At 38.4% G+C, this 22,009-nt stretch overlaps 3 protein-coding genes and 1 long non-coding RNA gene across 6 annotated transcripts; 2 read left to right on the plus strand and 2 right to left on the minus strand.

The window, feature by feature from the left end:
- Positions 1-564: 564 nt before the first annotated feature.
- LOC135644445 (probable hydroxyacylglutathione hydrolase 2, chloroplastic) lies at positions 565-7,858 on the minus strand. 3 transcript variants are annotated; one of them, XM_065162005.1, is made up of 9 exons: positions 7,614-7,858; positions 6,286-6,471; positions 4,484-4,687; positions 3,200-3,323; positions 2,894-2,994; positions 2,225-2,299; positions 2,049-2,147; positions 1,661-1,819; positions 565-805 (listed from the first exon to the last, which is right to left on the minus strand). In XM_065162005.1, the coding sequence occupies exons 1-8, from the start codon at positions 7,728-7,730 to the stop codon at positions 1,673-1,675; spliced, it is 1,053 nt and encodes a 350-aa protein (XP_065018077.1). In that variant the 5' UTR covers positions 7,731-7,858; the 3' UTR covers positions 565-805; positions 1,661-1,672. The 3 variants fall into 3 exon arrangements, with proteins under 3 accessions (XP_065018077.1, XP_065018078.1, XP_065018079.1); XM_065162006.1 differs by having other exon boundaries at positions 7,609-7,747; XM_065162007.1 differs by lacking the exons at positions 2,049-2,147; positions 2,225-2,299 and having other exon boundaries at positions 7,614-7,796.
- A 5,864-nt stretch (positions 7,859-13,722) lies between these two features.
- Positions 13,723-15,167, plus strand: LOC135644492 (probable peroxidase 61). Its single transcript, XM_065162096.1, has 4 exons — positions 13,723-14,001; positions 14,067-14,246; positions 14,366-14,525; positions 14,600-15,167. The coding sequence occupies exons 1-4, from the start codon at positions 13,756-13,758 to the stop codon at positions 15,040-15,042; spliced, it is 1,029 nt and encodes a 342-aa protein (XP_065018168.1). The 5' UTR covers positions 13,723-13,755; the 3' UTR covers positions 15,043-15,167.
- Positions 15,168-15,516: 349 nt separating this feature from the next.
- Positions 15,517-21,178, minus strand: LOC108953674 (uncharacterized). The gene is made up of 7 exons (XR_001979610.2): positions 21,047-21,178; positions 19,833-20,011; positions 19,331-19,448; positions 17,725-17,856; positions 17,497-17,619; positions 16,013-17,026; positions 15,517-15,853 (listed from the first exon to the last, which is right to left on the minus strand). It is a non-coding gene; the product is annotated as an uncharacterized LOC108953674 (long non-coding RNA).
- LOC103995714 (protein IQ-DOMAIN 14-like) lies at positions 17,741-21,844 on the plus strand. The gene is made up of 6 exons (XM_009416378.3): positions 17,741-17,871; positions 19,149-19,275; positions 19,813-20,091; positions 20,334-20,579; positions 20,649-20,780; positions 21,071-21,844. Exons 2-6 carry the CDS (start codon positions 19,183-19,185, stop codon positions 21,644-21,646), a joined length of 1,326 nt encoding a protein of 441 aa, XP_009414653.2. The 5' UTR covers positions 17,741-17,871; positions 19,149-19,182; the 3' UTR covers positions 21,647-21,844.
- Positions 21,845-22,009: the final 165 nt, after the last annotated feature.

Below are 22,009 nucleotides of genomic sequence, written 5' to 3' on the forward strand. Positions count from 1 at the left end.
GTTAAAATCTACTTATATGATATATTGATTCAAAATAAATCATTAATATAACGACATGTGTAATTTAAGTATATAAAAAAAAATCTCTATCTTATCGAGAAAGACGAAATGATGAAAGTCATAGCGCCATATGAAAACAACGAGACAAAGGTAGAAGAAGTCGGAGGTAAATGTAAGGAGAGTTAGACTACTATGTCGTAGGCACGACGAGTGGGGGTGTAAAAAAAACGAAATGAAAGACGATGGGAATAAAAACGCCCATGAGAAGAAAGAGAGTCCAGAAGACCTTATCATGAACTTAACGTTAACGTGGGACAGGAGAGGCGGTGGGGAAAATACGGTCTATCAACTGTGCAACAGTATATCAGAGCCTAAAGCTTAAATTTTAGGGAGGAAGAGTTCCTGAATCGGCCTTCTTACTTGCATCCACTCTCACAGTTTGATTGCTGGTTCTAAAAGATTTAACAAGTCTTCTCACACTTTGATTTATAAAAGTCAAATCCACGAGGCGAGTTCTTACCTGAAATCTCCTCATTCTTCTGTCTTCTTAGTCGCTAACAGATCTGCTTCAATTCAGCTTGAGTGATATTATAGCAACACTAACTTAGCAAGTATCTCTTTGTGAAAACACATCATGAACGGATGGGATTCACATGTAGAACATGTTCCTCATGAGCTCCTATTGCTTTCTTGTTGAGGGAGTTTGCAAAAGTATTATCCCTGTACAATATGGTATACCCTCATAAAACAACTGCTTAAACAATTCAGTCCAGGAGGTAGCTTTTCAATAAATCTTTCCTCGTACCTGAAAGTGAAACAATCACAGTCAAAAAGCTTGAAGAGGAAATCTTTGGGGCTGGTGCTACCAGTCTGTAGTCTGTAATTTTTGGCACCATAGCAAGTCTTTCCAAGAATTAATGTATGCACAAGATACAACATTACAGCTTTTAATCTTTCCATGGAAGAAACGTCTCATATTTGTGCAACTGATATGACTGACACAGGGAAGCCAACTAAATTACAGTGACTTCACCAACTATTCAAATTGTTCACAAAGAAAAAGTTCCAGAAACAAATTTCAATTTGGAAAACTGAAAGCAGCAGAAGATTAGAAGCAATGATCACTTAGGTGCTAGAGAAAAAAAAAAAACCAAGAAAAAGTATAAATAGTTGCCAAAGTCGACTGAAGCTTGTCTCGCAATGCAAAACAATTATTATATGTTCATTCATTTCTGCTCTACAACAACCAAGTTTATCTGGAATTAGAATCAATGGTTTTTTTTTATTCCCCAGTACAAGAGCATGTTATATGCTAATATTTTTTCCCATTCATTTATATTAGAATCAAAGTAAACTATAGCCTCTTGAGAGAGGATATGCTGGGGGAGCAGCAGGGAGAAAACATAAATAAAAGTCTTGGACCATTGAATGCAAAGTATATTTTGGGCTTTATGAAATGAAGCTATAACAGAATCAAATTTTTAAATCATGTCAATAATATGTATGACTGTAGGAGGAGCAGGACATTGTAGTTGTTACATGTCAAGAAGAACATATAAGGATACAAGAGAAGACCAAGAATGTAGAAGCACAAGCGTATTACATGCAAGTTGACAACATTAAACAGATCTTAAAAGGTAATTTTTCCAGAAATACATACCCGTGAACTGCTTTAAAAGTTATCCTTTGCTCGGCGAATGATGCCCAAGGCTTGTGCATCACTTGCAGCAAGTGGAATATTCAACTTTTGGCGGATCTCAGGACTAAAGGTGCGCAGAAATGGATTACACTGTTTTTCCTTCTTTATCGTTGTTGGAATCTAGGACATCATAACATGTCACTTGTTAAATTCAAGATAGATCACAAAGGCACATTGAGCTTATCATTATAGGTAAACTAATTTCACACTGAAAGGCTTCGTGCAATAATATGCAAAAGCACTTTATCGAGCCAACAAATATAGTTTAATTTCTGTTGCACTCTAAGTAGAAAAGGACAAATCTAATCACTGTTTAAGACAACAATTTAGACTGGTTGTGCATAATTACCGTTGGCAGCTTTTTACTGCGAAGACGAGCAACATCTGCTGCATACTCCTGTAGTGCTTCATTGTTGGGTTCTATGGACAAGGCAAACTTAGCATTGCTCTGCCAAGAGCAACAGTAGCATCAGTGCTGCTACATATATTGTGGCCACTCAAATACTATAAGAAATGACTTTATACCATAGTGTACTCATGACCACAGTATACATCTGTGTCATCCGGTAAAGACACAATTTTACGAAGTGATGAAAACATCTGCACACGGATAAATACAATTGTCGGTGATACATATTTTACAAAACTAAGAAGCAACCTTTGCCAATGATCATTTAACTAGAGTCAGCATAACAACATGGAGCACTTAATTCTAATTGGCAAGCACATATTATTTGCAATTCTCATGGACATATAGACAGGCCACAGCCACTAAGATAACCTTCTGGTCTCTTAGATACCTGTACCATGAAGTATGAACAACAAACTATCCCAACTGCTTAGGGTTTGGCTACATGGATGTGTTCTGATCATCATGTTGTACAGATGGTAATGTACCAGTCAATATTTTAAACAGATGTACTACAGGCATAAAAAGGAATCAACCTTGCACTTCTATTCAAACTATGAGTGTATCCAGTGCGAACACTTCATTAGTCCAAGAAATCCTTCGGTGGTAGTCATTGAAATACAGGATTAAGTATGCATCAGTTATTTTCTTTTCCATTTTAAATTTGATGGATGGAAATTTTCTTGTTTGTTGCTTGATCCACTTTTGTCTTGTTTATGATTGAAGCTACCAAAACAGGAAGCATACTTGCAAAATTAAAACCACTTATTATATCAAATGAAAACCTGATCTGGGTCTCCTTCAAAAAGTTTGCCGCATGATAAGCTAAACAAGGTGTCACCGGTAAATATTGCTTTACATCCAGGGAAGTAAAAGCTCACGTGACCTGCTTAAATTAAAGAAGAAAAGAATAGCTATATTTATATCACCATTAGGAAGACAAGCTGTATGACACATTGGATATGGAGTATATTGGCTATAGATATCTTTTGTAAATTGAATTACTCTGCATATCTAGCCAAAATTCTGCAGAAGAGGGATATATCATAGAAATTGAATGCATAACATTCATATGACCAAATAGATCTGACCTTTTGTATGCCCAGGGGTCTCCAACACATGAACCTGGTAGCCTGCAAACATCCATGTTTCTCCATCATGCAAGGCTATGTCTATGCCAGGAATTCTATCCTTGTCTTTGGCAGAACCAATCACCTATATTTAGCATATCAGAGTCAAGAATATTGGACAGCGAAAAACTTTATCAGGATAATTAATGCATTCTTACATTTCTGGCATACCCATGCATTAAGAGTAAATAGGACCACTGTCTAGTTCCCAAATAAACTTGCAGAATAAAAAATTCCCATTCTGTTACATCTACATTTTACTTTCTATCTAGGACTTTTAACACATTCTATAATAGTTCCATATATTCCATATTACTTTTTTTAAAAAAATCATAGTAATCAGCAATCACCATGGAAACCCTATTGCCTAGAGTCCATAAATTTCAGACAATCCTTAAAATTATGAATGTATCTTTTATGCGAGGGCATTCATGTTATAGGCAGCTTTCTTTTCTTCTCTCTCAGAGTTGTAGTGAATTGCAAAAATTCTATAATAACAATTCCTTTGTTTCTTAATTATAACCAGTTTTCTCTCCACATCGTTCTTTTATTATCTGTCCTTTTGCTCCTCCCATTGTCTCCCATTGTCTTCTTTTCAGCCTATCAAATTGGCTAGAATTGACAAAATTTAGACGACTCTAGGTGAGTTTGATAAATTTTTTACTGACTTTAACTGCCAATAGTAAGGCAGGCTAATCTACCAAAATCAATCCACCCTGCAAAGTGTTGATTCAGATTAAACTGTCATATTAGAATTGGCAGATAACATGAACTATTTACCAGAAGAATTAATGAAAAATCATGTGGTGTGACAAATAGTGCATGATCTCAGTATTTTATTGCATTCTCTTTGTAGAAACTTCGTTATTCCCCCTCGGCAGAATATGTTTAATAATTAAATTTCATTAGCTCAAACACAATATGAATCTCCTCAAAAACATCATAAACCCAACCAAGAATCCAACTCTTGAAAACTCAAACCTCAGTTTGGTTAATGCAAAGCCCAACTATAGCAGTTGTTGACTTGTTCGTGAACGACTACATCAAAAACCAACATCACTGAAACTTCAATTAGTGTCTATCAAAAGACAAAAGTATGCAAAGGAATAGATACTTGCCAAAATAATACAGATTCCTAGAGAAGTTAAAAAGGCAATAATCAGATGAGAGAGCAAATGTCCATTTTGGTGGAGTCTATTTTAGTCTCAAGCATAGGAAAAAAAATGAAATTTGTCATTGTCATACCTTTGCACCATACCTTGCTTTGAGCTCCATGTTTCCACCAGTATGATCATAGTGATGATGAGTGTTAAGTATATAAGTTAAGCTTTGATTTTTGCGTTCCAATGCATTTATAACAGGTACAGCTTCAGAAGGATCTACTACTCCAACTGTTCCTGTATCTATGTCATGCAAAAGATAAGCGTAATTGTCTTGAAGGCATTGCACCTGAAAAAATGTGCGACATATTAACATCATGAATGTATATGACCCCAGTAGGTGACAAAGTGACGACAGGAAGAGATAGAAGCTGAGGTAGAGATTAAATGTAAAAGTGGATACTAAGGTGGCTTTTACCAAAGACGAGTTTGCAACTAATACAAAAAGCAGATTACAGTCTTAATCCCAACCATTATGCGACCATATTTTTTATTAATTAGGACTTAAAAATGAGTTTATTCCACCTGATTTGATCATACTTTTAGAAGCATTGAAAATCATGAATCTTAAAAGACTATGTTTGCTGGAGAAAGCATCATGAGCACATCATAAGGTCAAAACTCCAGAAATTGTTAGGATGTCATCACTACTCTGTAAATCTCATGGCAAGAGTAGTTTATGATGGTCTCTGCTTTTTTATTAAGCAGAATACTAAGTGAAGGGTGTGACACCACAAGTATTTGTTATATTGATCAATAAGATTAATGTAAGACCTTAACTAGAGCAAGTTACAATTTGTTTTTAAGGCAGAATAATTCAATATTCCTCTGAGAGCCAAACCAACCATATAAATGTATTAAAGTATTAGAAAAATAAATCGAGTTATCAATATTCCCCCAAAGTAGATAATACACCAAACAAACATGATCTTATTCCACGTAAGAAGTGTTAAAGATGCTGAAGGCTCAGTGGAAGTTCAAAATAGGCAATGGCAGTTAAACCAATTGAATAAAATTTCAAAAATATGATCAAGGCAATAGAAAATTTCAAAAGAGATTCAGATATAAAATAATAAAAAAAATAAATAAGATAAACCCAACAGTAAAAATATTTTCCGAAACCCAGCCATATGTTCCTTATTTTGTCATCTTGAAATTTTTTTCAATGACTGTTCCATTTACCATCCTGATCCCTAAAACTTGATCATCATCCTCTAACTTATACCTTTGTCCCTTTCTTAGCACTCATTACCTCATTGGCTTAAGATGACAAGCTATTTAGCACCAATACTCACCATATGTAATTGTTAGTTGAGTTAGTCTAAATCGACCTATTTAAGAAACCTTTCAATTTGTGACCTTTGACTAGGAATGCAAATCTTTTTCTTATATCACTTTTGGATATTCTTTAGTCAGAGAAATAACAGGTGTTTGCGTCTAAAGAAGTACCTGCAAGATCTAGGCTTCGCATGTCCTAGATAATAAGACAAACAACAAAAAACTTGATGAGCATGCTGACATTCTTCGAGGACAACACACAATGAAGGATCATACAGTTAGTTACTTTAAGGAACATAAATTATTCACATATTATCAATGAGTTTAAGAATGACATAGATACATGACTGTAGAGACACCTAATAAAATTGAGCGCATAAAATGGACTTGATGGCTCTAGTGACACCATGCTCACCATAGCTAAAAGGTGAAGAAAATTAAGCAGCTGGCAGCCAATAGTTGGGATCTATGACTTGCAGATTGCAAAGGTAAATATGGAAGAAATCTCAAATTAACTCAAAATACATAGCTGGCAGGTTAGTGCAACACAGTAGTAAACACAATGACAAAAATACAGAAAGCAAAATTTTAAAGACATCAGACACTCACCAATTCAATTTGCAATGAGGACGCCATAGAGGTAATATTGCAAAAGGAAGGAGGGAGATCCAACAAATGATTAGCTCCATGCAAAACTTTGACAGGTTTGACAATTAGTGTACCAAAGCCATAAAGTATTTTTTTCCCAAACCATTGTTTTCTCATATTTGTCCATATGCTGGGTTGCCCTCTCATCTGTGAAAGAGAGGTTACATTGATATCGAGACAAAGAAAATGATAAAACCCATTATGTGGTGAACATCATGTGTGCTTCATAAATGAGCAAACGGGAAGAAAAACCAGCTCAAGTAATGGCGGAAGAGCCTTCGAACAAAGACAACAATAGCAGTTAACAGCACAGCATCTAATAAAAAAGTGGCTCCTGCCACCATGGAGTTCTGGGACATTTAGTGTACATTACCCTACCCCCACAAGTCACCTTCAGTACAGCTTCTATGACTCAAAATAACAACCAGGAAAATTGTTGAAGATGCCAGCTTTCTAGGGGATATACTTGCAAAACCTCACATACCTGACGCTATGGTTGCTCTTATCATGGGAACCCGTTTTCAGAGAGATGTTGTACGTCCATTAAACCACTATTTGCCCAGGCAATGGCCTTTTGGGTGGCTACTAAGACTAGTACTGGAATGAATTCTGTTCATTTGGTCCACTAGTCTTTGAAAATTAAAACCCTTCTGCGTTTGGATGCTCAAGTTTGTAATTTGCTAAAATTGTCACCATCTACTCATACTTGCCTTCAAGCACTCATCTGAACATCATAGAGAACCTTGCTGCAAGGAAATTCACGTATGACCCTTGTAAGTCATGTTACACAATGAATGCGTGAGATCCTTGAGTCAAATGAACGCACACACTAACAATGTGGATTATTTGTAATCGATGTCTCATCCACAATATTTCTAACTGATCCACTTCCATCACAACTAATCAGCAAATCTCGTCGAAGCGACCACTGCTACTACTGCGAATCATCCCCACAGGATTCAATCGCCAAAAAACATAGATAATCCAATAGTTGTATCAGCATATAAATTCAAACAAGAAAACCTAGACAGATCCGCCATAAAACCCACGAATTCAAAAGCACACGTCAGATCCGACCAGTACCGAACACATCAACTGCATAAATTTTCGAACCAAAACAGACAATACACAGAAACAAGAAATCGAGATCAATCACGCGATTCTTTGCAGGGAAATATCTCAGATGCCCGGAGCAAGAGATTATCTCAACCGAAACCACACAAAAAGATACATGATTAAAGATAAGAATGGCAAAAACGAAAGAGGCGATTGGGAGGAAGAGACCAAACCCTCCTCGGAGAAGAGCAGGAGAAGGAAGCCATCAAGGAGGACGCCTTCGCGAGCATCGCCGGTCGGTGAGAAGACGAGAGTCTGCTAAAAGACGAAACGGAGGAAAGAAGGAACATACTTTGCGCGCTCCCGGCGGAGCCGACCGAAGGAAACGAAACCCCGAGACATTAATCGAAGAGGATTGTTCAAAGTCCATCGTGCCCCCCTACCTTTGGTGTTAGCGTTTGATATATGCACGCCATGGGAGCACTGGTTGCTGCTGAGGAGGGTAGTTTAGTCATTATATGATGGGATAAGGCGAGAAGACGAAGCTGCTTTAATATTTGTGCTGTGGATTTGATGTAGTATGTACTAATATGACCCGAATCCGACAAGCTTATGTATCAAGGATTCATTCTTGTCGTTTCGGATCAGATTCGAGTTGAACTTCATGTTTTACCCGAACCCAAATTTCGGGTTTCTGTTATCGGGCTCTATTAGCACTCCCTTCTCACTTCTGGCTCTTCTCAAACTATTCTTTTTCCTTTATTACATGTAGTACATATGTCATTCAATTATTTACCAAGAAAAGTTGTTGCTAGACATATTTTTTTCATTTGCTGAAATTAAACATCATAAAAGTTTATTCGTTATAATTTTTATTGATACAAGCTACCTGGAATTAGCTAAATGTTTGGAATGTATGGCCTTTGTAAATTATTGTGAACGTGTATATTTGTAGATTATTGAATTTTGAGCGCATTACTATTTTTTTTATATGGGTGTAAAATGACTGAAATATTTTAATATTAAAAATTAAAATCAAATAATAATACATCAAATTTATAATATGTACCTTTCGATACTACTTAGAAAGTTTTTAATTGATCTATATATGCATTGTCATTATATTCGAAAGTCATAGGAATATCGATCCTCAAGAAAAGTTATACTTGTCTTCTCTTCTCTTCTCTTCCTATCCTTCATCGAATAAATATGAACGATGAATTAAGGATAATGGGAGATGAGAAAAGATTTATAATCTCTCAATAATCAATTATTTTATCCCTAAAATATTTTATCTTTTTATAAGCAAGAGTATGGTGTGTAAGATAAATAATTAGAAAAGTCTATCGTATCAAGGTTATCTCATAAGGAACCCTATCATAATTAAACATCATTTCTATCGATTGATAATCATAATCAGAATTTAATTATATCTATAATATATTTTACCTAATTAGATAGGATCAAATAATTTAATAATAAAAAAATATTATCAATCAGTCATCATCTGACATATAAATATACATGTGATAGTCCTATCAGCATAGGGGATAAGACCTACTTCATTTGTCTGCCCACATGAATGTAAGTCCAAAAGAGACGATTATAAGTTGTCTTTCATTGTTGTCTAAATGAACAATAGTTCAAAGATATGGTTATAGGCTATCCCCTAGAGGAATATTCTATGGAATATCCTCTCTAATTTTACTTAGTATGAAAAAATATTTTTTAGCATGGTAATCGAGGTCATATATTTTTTTTATTATTTTTACCCATCATCTCGGATTAACTTAGTATCGGAGGGATTGAGGTGGGAAACTCATTCTTGACCTTGATTTTCATGTAGGTCACTCCTAGAGTCATGAGTGCTTCCACCTTGGACCTCGGGGAGCTCTAAAGACACATCGCCCTTCCTACGTATACAAACCTAAACCATATAAACTTGACTATGATATCATCAATTCTTCCCCTAATATTTTAACACTAGAAGAAGGGTCTATGTTATAGGAGAGTTAGCCCGTCGACCCACTCAACTAGCATTCGAATGAGGAGGCTCCACCCCCGATCCATAATACATTCATTCATGGGAAATAGTAGTCAACATTTCTAAATCTTGATGCATATCCCGATATGATACTAGCATCTATTCAATAGCCTAGACTTCTCTCACTTAAAAATGATCTCGACACATATACTTGTCTAGATCGAGGTCATTCTTAACCTTACTCAACAAGTGCAAACATTGATGGGGATGATACAAACCAACTTCTTAAATCTACCTCAACTAGTCTAGTCGAAACCAACTTCTTGAATCTACCTCAACTAGTTTAGTCGAAACCAACTTCTTGAATTTACCTTAACTAGTCTAGTCGACGGTGCCTCCAGCCGCATCATAATTCGTAGTATCACCAACGCCAATAAGATTCCCCGACTCGATGTGGCACTGACCCCCCAAGAACGTCTAAGACCCATCAATCCCCTAATAAAGGGGGCAACTTAATCCTCGACTATGGAGTTTTGCAAACCTCACTATCTTTGGTTCGCCATACTCGGGTTCGAGGCACAATCCATAGACTCCACGAAAGATACCCTTTAGGCACAATTATAGTAGATGTACTAACGCTTCGAGGGCATACGTCGAGAGTTTCAACTATCCAAGAGACAAGACTTAATCGACCTCACCTCAAGTCGATCACCATTCATTCAAAAGATCCAAGAGGAGTTTTTACTTGCCAACTTCTAACTCCCAACCTTAGAGGCATTTGATGGCTATACCGACATAGTCGAGCATAGTCGAGCACATCAAGCCATTGGGAATGTAAGCCTTTGACACTCTGAAACAACCCTTCTAAGACTTCGGCAAGGGGGATGAAGAGATGCTCTTGAATTTTATCTCCCGATTAATAAACAAAATTCGAGGCATAGTTGATGGTCATCTATCACTCCTCATACAAACCTTTATGATGAGGCTTAGACTCTCTCGGCACTTATGATCGTTGATAAAGAGACCGCTGACAATAGTACCCAAGATACTCCAAAGGGCTAATTAATATATAGCCGCTGAGGCGATGGTCCCGAGCAGGTATGAGAAATCAGACAAGAGGACAAAGCAGGAGTGACCACCACTTGAATATCTCACCCGAGATGCACCTAATGAAGTAGAGGTCTGAGAAGTTTACTTTCGATCGCTAGCAAGCCATCAACGATGAAGTAGATAAGAGAATAGTGCTGTATTTATTTTTGAGGTGCAATACCCCAAGTGGCTTACTAAGGTTCTACTTATTAAAAAATCTACTAAAAACTGACATATGTATATTGATTATATTGATTTCCATGAGGCATATCTAAAGGATAGTTATCTTCTCCCTTGGATTGACCAATTGGTCGATGTAATCTTGAGTCATGAGTTATTAACATTCATGAATATCTTTTCATGATACAACCATATCAAGATGGCCTTGAAAGATCGAGAGTACATCTCATTAATTATCAGTCAAGAAATATATTGCTATCGAGACATACCTTTCGAGTTGAAGAATACTAAAGCAATCTACTAAAAAGATAGTGAATAAAATGTTCAAGCATCAAATGAGGAAAAGTCTATAGGGCGAGTATAAAAAAAAAGCCTGATGCACCCTCCTCGGGGGTGAACATCTTAACGACACTAACATGCCCTTACGGGAGTGAGTGTTTAAAATGCTCGATGTGCCTTTCTTAGGGGTGAGCATCTCAACATTACCCAATGCACCCCTATAGGGTGAGCGTCTAAATGCGTTGAGCATCTTAATAACAAGACACATCTCGAGAGATCATTATCTTACTAAACTCCCATAATACATAAGTTGGCCAAGCTCGACCTGACCTCCTCAAAAAACCTAAGGTGTATAGGTGGACAAAGCCCGACCTCCTTAAAGAACCCAAGGTGTATAGGTGGACCAAGCTTGACCTCCTCAAAGAACCCAAGGTGTATAGGTGGACCAAGCCCGACCTAACTTCCTTAGAAAGCCTAAGGTTGGCTAAGCTCAACCCGACCTCCGCAGAGAGCTTAAGATACATAAGTTGGCTAAGCCTACCCGACCTTCTCAAAGAGCCTGAGGTACGTAGGTCGACCAAGTCTGACTTAACCTCCTTAGAGAACTCAAGGATGGTGAGGTTCGTTGAACTCTATATTCAATGATCGGGTTGCCCCCACTGTTGGAGGCTTAATGGGCCTCAAGCATTCTTGGGGGTCGATGCCACATTGAGTCAAGAAATCTCGATAAACGTCGATGGTACTATGGACTACGTCGGAGCTAGAGGCACCATCGACTAGACTGACTAAGGTAAGTTCGAGGTGACGGTTAGTATCATCCCTATCAATATCCGCACTTATTGAATGAGATTCAAAAAGACCTTAGTTAAGATAAGCATATAGGTCGGGGTCATCCTTAAGGGAGAGAGGCTTGGGTCGTTGAACATATGTTGTCCCCTGAGGTGGATGTGCCGAGGTTCAAAAATATCGACTGTTGTCTCATATGAGTGAATGTACTATGGGTTGGAGGTGGAGTCTCCTTACTTGAATGCTTATTTAGTGGGTCGACGAGCTGACGTTTCTGTGACATAAGCCCTTCTTCTAGTGTCAAAATGTTATGGGAAGAATTTGTGACATCCTAATTAGCCCGACGTAATTTGAGTCCCTGTGTGCAAGAAGGATTATATACCACCAAGGTATCTTTGGAGCTCTTCCAAGTTCGAGGTGGCAGTGCTCACGACTCCAAGGGTAATCTACATAAAGATTAACGTTAGCAATGGGTTTTCCAACTTAGACTTTCTGACGCTCAAGTTAGTCCGAGATGATAGATTAAAATAGTAAAAAAATATTTGATCTTATTTATTTGTGTTGAAAATAATTTTTTATACCGAGTAAAATAGAAGAGGATATCTCATAGAATATTTCTTGAAATGATAACTTATAATGAGAAATAGTGGTGGGAGATAATTTGTAACAATCTCCTTTAGACTTATGTCCATCTGGGTGAACAAAGGAAGTCTTGTCCTCCTATATCAATTAGAGTACCATATGGCCATATGTGATGTAGTGATTAGTTGACAATATTTTTTTTTATCAATTTTGATGTTTAATTATAAATATTTTATTATCAAAACCTAAAATATATAAGATTAAAATATATAATATTTAAAAATTATTAAAAACATCTCCACATATGTAAAACATTTCGAAGTTCAATCTAAAATATAACTATTAGGACTGAGACCTCCATCAAGTCATATGCATCGGACGATTATTTGAATTGACGATTTAATAAATATATAAGATTTAAAATTTTTAATAATAAATATAAAAATTATTACATATTATACTAAAAATATGAAACTATGATACTATAGAATATTTTTATAGTACAATAAAAGAGGACGACAAGAATGTAAATAAAAAGACACGTTAAGCAGATTAAAGAATAACAGTTTTTTTAATCAACTAATATTTAAAAAAATAAAAATAAAAAATTATTTATTTTAATAATAAATAGTAGTAAAAACCTTAAAAGTACAAATATCTATGATAAAAATAAAAAAAATTAATTTTAGATTTCATAAGATTCAAAAGGGTTAATTAGTGGATCAAACAATGGTTGAGTATCTGATTCCTGATTTTCCTAATCTGATCAACTGGTTCAATATTTGATTGAGGAATTTAACATTAATGTATCATAAACAGGATGGTATTTTGTGACAAACAAGTCACCAATTAGTTCATGCACACAATGATATTTTAAGATATATCTATGCTAGTCAGCAATTAGTATGCATATAATATTACTCCGTTGCTCAAGTCAATTAAAGATATTAAGTTTTAATTTTTTTTTTACTTATAAAATGCTAAAGGAATATTCCTAAAAAATATTTTCCACTCAAACTTATGCTAATGCAAATATTGGTTGGAGCCATATCAATCACGTATTGTACTCACTGCCATCATCTCTATTCACATACAATGCAATAGGTGGACACAGCTTGTTTTCCTCGATTCCCCTCACAAAGTAGTCCTCAAGATCTCCACACGTGAAACGTCGTCGTGAAACGCGCACATCTCCCACCGTTGGCGTACCGCCGCCGCCGCCCACCTAACATGACAGTGGCATGAACGAGAGGCTTCCCCGCAGGCGCACCCTCCTACACATCACCCCAAGCTGCTCTTCAATCGATCTCATCCCAGTCAAAAGATGAGGCGACTCTCCTTGGATCTCTACACCCTCTTTTACTGCTGCATTCATCGCCCCCCTCTTAGGATCCACCAAAGCTCCTCGATCTCATCTCTCCATGCCGTCTATATGTACATTTGATCGGTTCTTTTTGGAAGGAAAAGAAGATACGATGTGGTGCAGCAGAGAGCGGCTTCTAGTGCTCGTGGTGCTCGGCTTATGGGCGACGTGCTCGCACGTAGCGGAGGGCGGCACCAAGTTGCCTTTGAATGGTTTGGTGCTCCATTACTACAGTAAGAATACGCAGTGCACCAAGGCAGAGAAGCTGATAACGAGAGCGGTTCGCAAGGCGTGGGTGAACGACCGGTCCATTACTCCCGCTCTCCTCCGCGTCGTCTACTCCGACTGCTTCATTAGGGTACCCACTCTTCAGCTCGACTTCTTTCTTCTGCATGCGATCCAACGCGATGCCTTTTGTTGCAGGGTTGTGACGCTTCGATTCTCTTGGATGGGGAGGGATCGGAGAAGGAGGCACCACAGAACGCGGGATTGAGGGGGTTTGACGTCATCGACGCGATCAAGCACAAGTTGGAGTCCAAATGCCCCGGCGTTGTGTCGTGCGCCGACATACTCCACCTCGCCACCAGGGATGCAGTGGCATTGGTATGTATACCATCTACCATAGACACGTATATATATATATATATATGGGGTTAATTGAATGGATACGATATATTTACATGGTGAATGTTGCACCCTGTTCTAAGCTTTGGGTGTTGCAGGCAGGAGGATGGAAGTACCCAGTCTTCACCGGAAGAAGGGACGGGTATGAATCGGATGCGAAGATGGTTGACCTGCCACCACCCTCCATCTCTTGGGATGATGCCCTCTCATATTTCAAGTCTCGCGGTCTCGATGTGCTCGATCTTGGGACTCTCCTAGGTTCGATGGTTGATCTGCCACCACCCTTTTCTTCTTCTTGTTGTTGTTGGTCGTCCAAACTTCTCTATTTGCAGGTGCTCACACCATGGGAGTGACTCACTGCCGGTACGTCCACGACAGGATCTACAACTTCAACGACACAGGACTGCCCGACGACCTGATGGACTGCAGGTTCGCAAGACAACTAGCGAAGACGTGCCCATACAGGTACGCACCGGACCAACCCGATCCGACCGTGTTCCTAAACCCACACTCCGGCGGCAACTTCACCTTCGAGAGCTCCTACTACTCCCGGGTGCTCGACAACCAAGCCGTGCTCGGGATAGATCAGCAGTTCCTCGCATCCAAGGATGGCGTGCGCATCGCCAGCGAGTTCGCTTACGAGTTCGACGACTTCAGCCGCTACTTCGCCCTGGCCATCAGCCGGATGGGCAGCATCGGGGTGTTGACCGGAAGTAACGGGGAGATAAGGCGTAACTGCAGGTTCACGAATGCTCATTACCCGAAGTCCAAGTGAAGAACCATTTTTGAGACCACCTGTAACTTTAGATCGATGCAGATTGCTGCCACCATTTCTGCCAAGCTTGAGAGCTGTAGTAGCTCGTTCACCAAGTGTTTGAATAAAGCTGGAGATTAAAGTTGTGTGTTGGAAGTTTATTTTGGTCCATTAGCAACAAAACATAAACATAATCTATCTCGTAATAAACCGATAGAAAGGGAATTAGAAACAGAGAGTTCGGATCTCGTCTTTCTCACTTATCATTTACAAAAAAAAAAAAAAAAAAAAGAGAAATTTATCTATAAATATATATAATTCTAAAGCCATTTTTCAGTTTAATTTCAGCACTCTATATATTGTTTAATAAGTTAGTTTCAAATACCATGTGTGCATAATTTCATATAAAATAGAAAATTCTCTGCAATATACATCCAAAATTTGCCGATTCAACAGTAAATTTCTATTTGTACCCTTCCAGTAAACAATAACTGAGAAATTAATAATTTTCCATTAATATGATTTAACTGAATAGGATAAATGAAAATAAAAAAAAATTCCTTGTGTAATTTTTATTACAACCTCATGTTAGAGCTAATCGCGGTTCCGAAAACACGGGTTCCAGGGAAAATGAAATAGAAACCGGGCCGATTTCATATGGTTCTGCCTCATGTATGAGATATTGTTGTGATTGCAAAGGAACCATATCATCATCCCCTTCGCTGGCTGGATTCTGGCAAGTCCTCATCATGAGAGCACTACACTTGGTCAGCCATGACCCAAAAGCTACGAGTCTTCATCATGTAGTTGATTGAAATGCCTTGCCTTTCTACTGCCCATATTAATCCAAACATTAGGTAGAGAAGCACTACATACTACCAGGTAAGATAAAAGAAGCACTGGTTTTATGTGGTGTCATAATGGAGGAGGATGATGATGATGATACAAGTGCCATGATCAAGAGGAATCTACAACCAATGATGATACATACCTTTAGAACAGGATGGAATGCACTACATACACATGAACTGCAAAGTTCACACACTCCAGTGGAAGTGATGAACCTAAAAGAAGAAAAAAAGATATATTAGTTTGATTAGTGTTTGACAGTGTCATCACCATCTGTTTCTTTTTCCAAAAGTATCTGCCTTTCTTTTGTTGACGACCTATGTCTAGTTTATTAGTCCACAAAGTTTCCTTCTCAGGAAAAATAAATAATAACAGCAGTAGTAGGATTCAGATTCAGATTCAGAAAAAAGAAGATTTATGTAAGATCAAGAGAATTTTAGTATAATCTACACTGACAAAGGTATTTGATTCAAGAATGTTGAAGACCGAAACAACATAACCTTTTTCTTTGTACTTTGAAAAAGTTTTGAGTACCCAGCAAAGCTAATGCTGCATGTAAGATAAGCTCAGACATAAATTGCCTCGTATTAGAGAATGATGAACCCTGGACTTTGCATAAATCTTATGTTTCCAATAATGCTGAGATAAATGCCAAAACTGATCTGAGTCTGAAAACTTTGTTTTGGAGACAAAAGGTGGCTGACAAAATACGGATCTTACAAAAGTTTATTATATGCCTCAAAAGGTATGCTTTGTTAATCTAGTTGACAAGGAAATGAAAACGAAATGCCACAATTAGTACACAAGGCAATCAGGAGTTCAGGACACTGTAATGCCATACTCTGATGAGAATTATCAGTTAAAACAAGGTGATCAGCACCTAATGATGTGTCATGTCAATGAACTAATCCTTTTGCAAAGATATTCCAGAGACAGATATACTGATGATTCAAGAACAGTAACAATGAGTGTGATGAACCTACGATAGTTAATAACTTCCCTGGAAACTAAACAGGCCATTTGGATGGGGGATCCACCCTTCTTTGTCAAGATTCATGCTTCCTTTATCTTGAGTAGCTTATAAGCAAACATCCTATATTTTGCCTTGTGTTCTCCTCTAAGGCATCCAGATGAACACCTCAGGTTGCATCCTAACCTGCAATGCAAATGAAAAAGAATAGAATTATAGGTATGAGAGGTGATTTCTGTGACTAAAACTCTTGATAATGTTTAAGATGATACAATTGATGATTGATCAAAGAGAGGCCATTTTATTTGGTTAGGTTGGTCCAGCACACTGATCCTATGTTGTTCTTCTTTTTCTTCAGGAGTTCGTCTACAGGTGTGCAACTTATACAACTTGTCATATTAAAGTTTTCCAGAGTTTGTCCACACCATGTTCATGTCATATTAAAGATATACAAGACCTGAAAACCCACCAATGATTGCAGGCAAAGTATTATAATGGGCATTCAGATGTGTCACCACATGCTCCAAATACAAGGGAAGGATCTAAAACACCTTGGCTTTGAATCTTTGGACCAACTTGACATAGTAAACTTCTATAGGACTCCACTGACATTTATTTGCCTAGTGTCTCAATTCTACTGAAAAAAAGGAAGCAACCTCAACAGTTTCTCAAGTGCCTATAGCTGTCTTCAGAAGGCTTTCTATTGAAGTAAAGTTGGTTTGGGGCCATGAAGTGATTGTTCTCTTCCTCATCAATCCAAAAGAGTGTTATAGAACAACCTGCACTTAGAAAAAGTTGAAAGAGAGAGAGAGGTCAAAAGGACCTTAATCCATGCAAGGAAGAACCAGATGCCAAGCACATTGAATGAGAAAAACCAAGCCAACCTTGCATATATATACATATATATATAGTTCCTTGGCAGAAGAGCAGTTTCTCTATGGTGAAGTGATATTCCAAGCTCAAGCCATATCTCCATCTTCTTCTGCAGCTGAATGATTTTGCTAGTGAAGTAGTTCCTGGAGTGTGCCAAGGTAGAAATGTAAACCTTCCTATATTGATCTACAGTTCTTACTAGAATGGAAACTACATCAAGTTAATTTTCTTTTTTACAAAAATTTCCGAAGATATAGTTCAGTTGATGAGTGAAACTTCAATTGCAGTTCTATAATATCTGCAAATCTACTCAGTGCATGGGTTGAATTAATTGGACTTGACTGTTAACTGTCATAATGGCTGTAAACCATCAGATTTTTATAAGGAGGATGTGAATAGGAAGAAAATTTATTTTCTGATTGGCCTTAAAAGTTGTTTAAAACTGTCAACATTATGTAGTAATCAAGTTTTTTTAGTGTCATCTATTATTCAACTTCTAGGGTTTCTTCATCTAATTTTGGGAGTAGTACATTAACTAGAGTTCTATTAGCTACATATTACCGTGCAAAAATGGTTCTCATCATACTAAAATTTCTTTTCTCCAGAGGTAATGCTTTCGTAGTGGCAGTAGAAATTTAAAAGACTATAACAGGAAAGAAACAATTCAGTTATTGTCTGCATAATGGAATAAATAATGAAACAGCCAAATACTATGAGGTGAATTACATTCATAATCTTAATCGAGGACTGCTTGTGATTGTAAACCTATAACTTCTCAACGTTTTCCTTTGAAGTTTAGTAATAAACAAATATGGTCGTACACTCTTTGAAAGTCTGAACAAGACAATAATTGAAACTTAAAGTTTCCTTTACCCTTTTTCAGAGACTTTGATTTGGAAAGTTACAAGTCTGAAATTGTATTTCTCCATTATCTGTTCTAAGAGGGAACAATTTTTAAAGGGAAAAAGGAGTATTCCAGCTTTGCGTTCTCCTCATTTTAGATGAAGCTCTTTTGATTAACTTGCATGGTGCAGAAAGTGTCTTAGGAAAAGCCCATAAGAACAAGTAAAAAAAAAGGTGAAGATCTATGAAATTTTAGTACAATACATAGTTTGCCAACAGGATGCTAAGGCCAGACAAATGTTCCGTAATGCAATTGATTACAGTACCATAAGAATAAGAAATCTTTCTTCCAGAAAAAGAAAAACTGCTTGATTGAGAGAGGGAAAAAAACTACAAATATGATTCACTTTTGATTTTTCTTTAAGCAATCAAGAAGACTATCATACTAATATAAATTTTCTTTGCAGCCAATTTTAGTGTTCTTTGCAGGTTGGAGAAAAAAAAGTTCTAATTATTAATAATATTATCTGAAGATCTTGAATAGTACTATCACACTAAACATCTAAAAGTTTGCTTGTCGCATGCATTTCAGGTATTTCTATGGTCGGACTCGGAATAACAAAGAGATGGGCAAGAAATCAAGTTGGTTTTCTGTTATAAAAAGAGCCTTCACTTCAAGCTCCAGGGATAAATTTGTTGATGCAAGAGTTCAGATCCAAGTAAGTTGATGAACTTAAGGTTTCCTCAGCCAGAATGTCTGGAAGAATTAACTACCTTAATGACTGTTCCGGGAGTTCCACATCTATAAGAGACCCAATAATTGACAATTTGACATGAAGCTGATTATCCATCTCTTGCATGTGATATCCGATACTTGGCAGCCCAAAGATTGCTTCAAGGACAACAAGATTGTAGAGAAATTTCAATCCAACAATTACCAAAACAATATCATGCATTAACAATATGGAACTCTGTTACATCTCTTGGTAACACAAGATAGATAAAGAATGAGGCAGAACTTCAAAAATATATGATATAGGTGAACAGGTATATTCCAATGGATGTTAGATTAATAATTCTATCTGCTGCATGAGGTATTCTGCTGCCATTTTTGCTATACTACTGGATTGCAAGGAAATTCTATTCAATCCACCACAGCGAGCAAATATATTCGTTAATCTTGTTTGATCTCTCAATCATGAAAGTTCATGGTAATGAACTTGATAATACATCTAAAGAAGTCCTTATGAATGTAGGGTTCAGAGAAGAAACTCACAAAGGAGAAGAAAAGGTGGCCTTTTGGAAAATCCAAGCATGGTGAAACCAATTCCTTCATTCCCCTGCAGAGAGAACCAAGCAGCATCGAGAAGATCTTGGAAGATGCTGAGAGTGAGCAGCAGCAGCAGGACGGAGTGCACTCAAGGCCCTCCAAGAAGGTTCAACAATCTATACCAGCTGCAAGAAAACAAACAATGATCCCAAACTACGCTCATATTTCAGCAATCAAGATTCAAGCAGCCTATAGAGGTCATCAGGTAAGCTCATCATAGCATTTAATTAACATCAGAACGTAAATGTAGAAGAAATCAAGCAAAAAGCAGTATTGCTCTGCTGTAAAAAATGAGAGTATGATCATAAGAACTCGTGTCATTCGTTATAGCATCCAAATTCCATTAGCATGTACGAATTTAAACAACAAGCTTATTGACCAAGTCTAGGCATATAACCTCATGTGAGCTTAAGAGAAGATAGCAACACATTCCCTTCCATGAAGCAGGCTCGGCGGAGCTACCACACACTGAAGGGGCTAATGAGACTTCAAAGAGCCATGAGAGGGCAGAATGTGAAGCGCCAGACGATGAACACAATGAGATGCATGCAGATGCTTGTTCGAGTACAGCTGCAGATACGAGCTAATAGGCTGCAGATGATGGAGAGCAGAAGTCTTCAACTCCACAAGACTTCACCAAAGTGTGAGAAGGACACGGAGAGCAACTTCGGCAAGTGGAGTGCTGCTCACCAAGTGAGAAATCACCATGAGTAGGTAATCTAGAAGCAGAGTCTGCTGACTTTGTGTGTGGGTGTCTTGCAGACTGAAGAAGAAGGCCGTGAAGAATGGGATGATAGCGTTCTCACAAGAGAGGCTCTGGAAGCAAGGATGCGGAACAAGGTCGAGGCAGTCATCAAGAGGGAGAGGGCATTGGCCTATGCTTACACCCACCAGGTATTCTTCCCTCGCTGGAGTCACAAACTTCCTACTATAACACATTGCTTGCAATAATCCATCAATGTAATCATCAATTTTGGTTCTACTATGCGGAGTTCTAGTAATTCACCATCCCCACAAGGCAATTTTGTTACCTTACAAAGATCATGCAAATTGAAGCTTTGCTTGTTTCTAATTGATCTAAGAGCTCATAATGAATTGTGGTAGCGTCCAGATTGCATGCAACATCAACAGTAATAACAGGTTAGAATCACAGCTCTGACCTCTTTATGGGACTCTTCGCGCAGCTACTGAAGGTGACGCCCAGGTCGGCCGAGGCCATGCTGACCGGCCTCCGCTCCGGCAGCGCACCCTGGTGGTGGACATGGCTCGAGAGCCAACACCCCTCCTCCGACAACCCCGAACCGGCGCCGCCTGTCCGAGCGCCGCGTCCTCAAACGCCGCGCTCGCCGGCCGCCATACGTCCCAGAGCCACACCCGGCCCCCGCCGGCCGCACCGCGGCCACTACACGCGCCTGAGGCCCGCGGACGCCGACGACGCCAGCCTCACGAGCTGCCCGACCTTCGCCGTGCCCAACTACATGGCGCCCACCGCCTCGGCCAAGGCCAAGGTGAGGAACGACCGCGCGTTCGTGTCTGTGCAGGAGCCGAAGAAGAAGCGGTTCTCGTTCGGGTTGGGTCAGAGCATAGGCTCCCTGTTTGCCGGCAAGGAAACCATTAGCGGTGGCGGGTGTTGTGGATCAAAGAGCACGGGAAGACAAGGGAGGCACAGGTCCACGCAGTCTGTGGGCGGCATGAGCGTGGACTCCATTGTGTCGCTGCCCGTGGGAGCTGTTGTCGGCAGGAGGAGCAGCTTCATATAGTTTTGCTGGTTGGGAGTTACGTGATTCCTTCCTTCTGTTCTTGTTGTGATTTCCTACAGCCTTGTTCATGTTTCTGGTGTTCATCTCCTTGTCATTTATGTTGCCTTGTTGCTTGTTTGGGATTGTTTTGTAGTTCTGGTCTTGATTAATCTTCTCAACAAAACAACAAAAACATCTTTTGTTTATGACAGCATGTTTTTGGATTAGAATTTAGATCTTGATGAATTTTCTCAAAAAAAAATTGAAAAAAAAGGAGAAAAAGATCCACTGATTTGATCTTGTCTTTACATATAAGGTGTTGTGGATACATGCCTTTCAAGTTATAGCAGATAAGAGATAGGAAACCAAAACAATAGACATCAA

This window comes from Musa acuminata, chromosome BXJ3-8 (genome assembly GCF_036884655.1).
Source record: "Musa acuminata AAA Group cultivar baxijiao chromosome BXJ3-8, Cavendish_Baxijiao_AAA, whole genome shotgun sequence".
NCBI lineage: Eukaryota > Viridiplantae > Streptophyta > Magnoliopsida > Zingiberales > Musaceae > Musa > Musa acuminata.

Excerpts from the sequence above, each read along its gene's own strand:
- LOC135644445 (XM_065162005.1), bottom strand. The coding sequence starts at position 7,730 with ATGTTCCTTCTTTCCTCCGTTTCGTCTTTTAGCAGACTCTCGTCTTCT. Across the intron at positions 3,324-4,483 it reads AAGCAAGGTATGGTGCAAAG|GTGATTGGTTCTGCCAAAGA; the intron begins GTATGACAATGA and ends TGCTAAATATAG. Across the intron at positions 1,820-2,048 it reads GCAGTAAAAAGCTGCCAACG|ATTCCAACAACGATAAAGAA; the intron begins GTAATTATGCAC and ends ATGATGTCCTAG.
- LOC135644492 (XM_065162096.1), top strand. The coding sequence starts at position 13,756 with ATGTGGTGCAGCAGAGAGCGGCTTCTAGTGCTCGTGGTGCTCGGCTTA. Across the intron at positions 14,247-14,365 it reads CCAGGGATGCAGTGGCATTG|GCAGGAGGATGGAAGTACCC; the intron begins GTATGTATACCA and ends TGGGTGTTGCAG. Across the intron at positions 14,526-14,599 it reads CGATCTTGGGACTCTCCTAG|GTGCTCACACCATGGGAGTG; the intron begins GTTCGATGGTTG and ends CTCTATTTGCAG.
- LOC103995714 (XM_009416378.3), top strand. The coding sequence starts at position 19,183 with ATGGGCAAGAAATCAAGTTGGTTTTCTGTTATAAAAAGAGCCTTCACT. Across the intron at positions 19,276-19,812 it reads ATGCAAGAGTTCAGATCCAA|GGTTCAGAGAAGAAACTCAC; the intron begins GTAAGTTGATGA and ends TTATGAATGTAG. Across the intron at positions 20,092-20,333 it reads CAGCCTATAGAGGTCATCAG|GCTCGGCGGAGCTACCACAC; the intron begins GTAAGCTCATCA and ends TCCATGAAGCAG.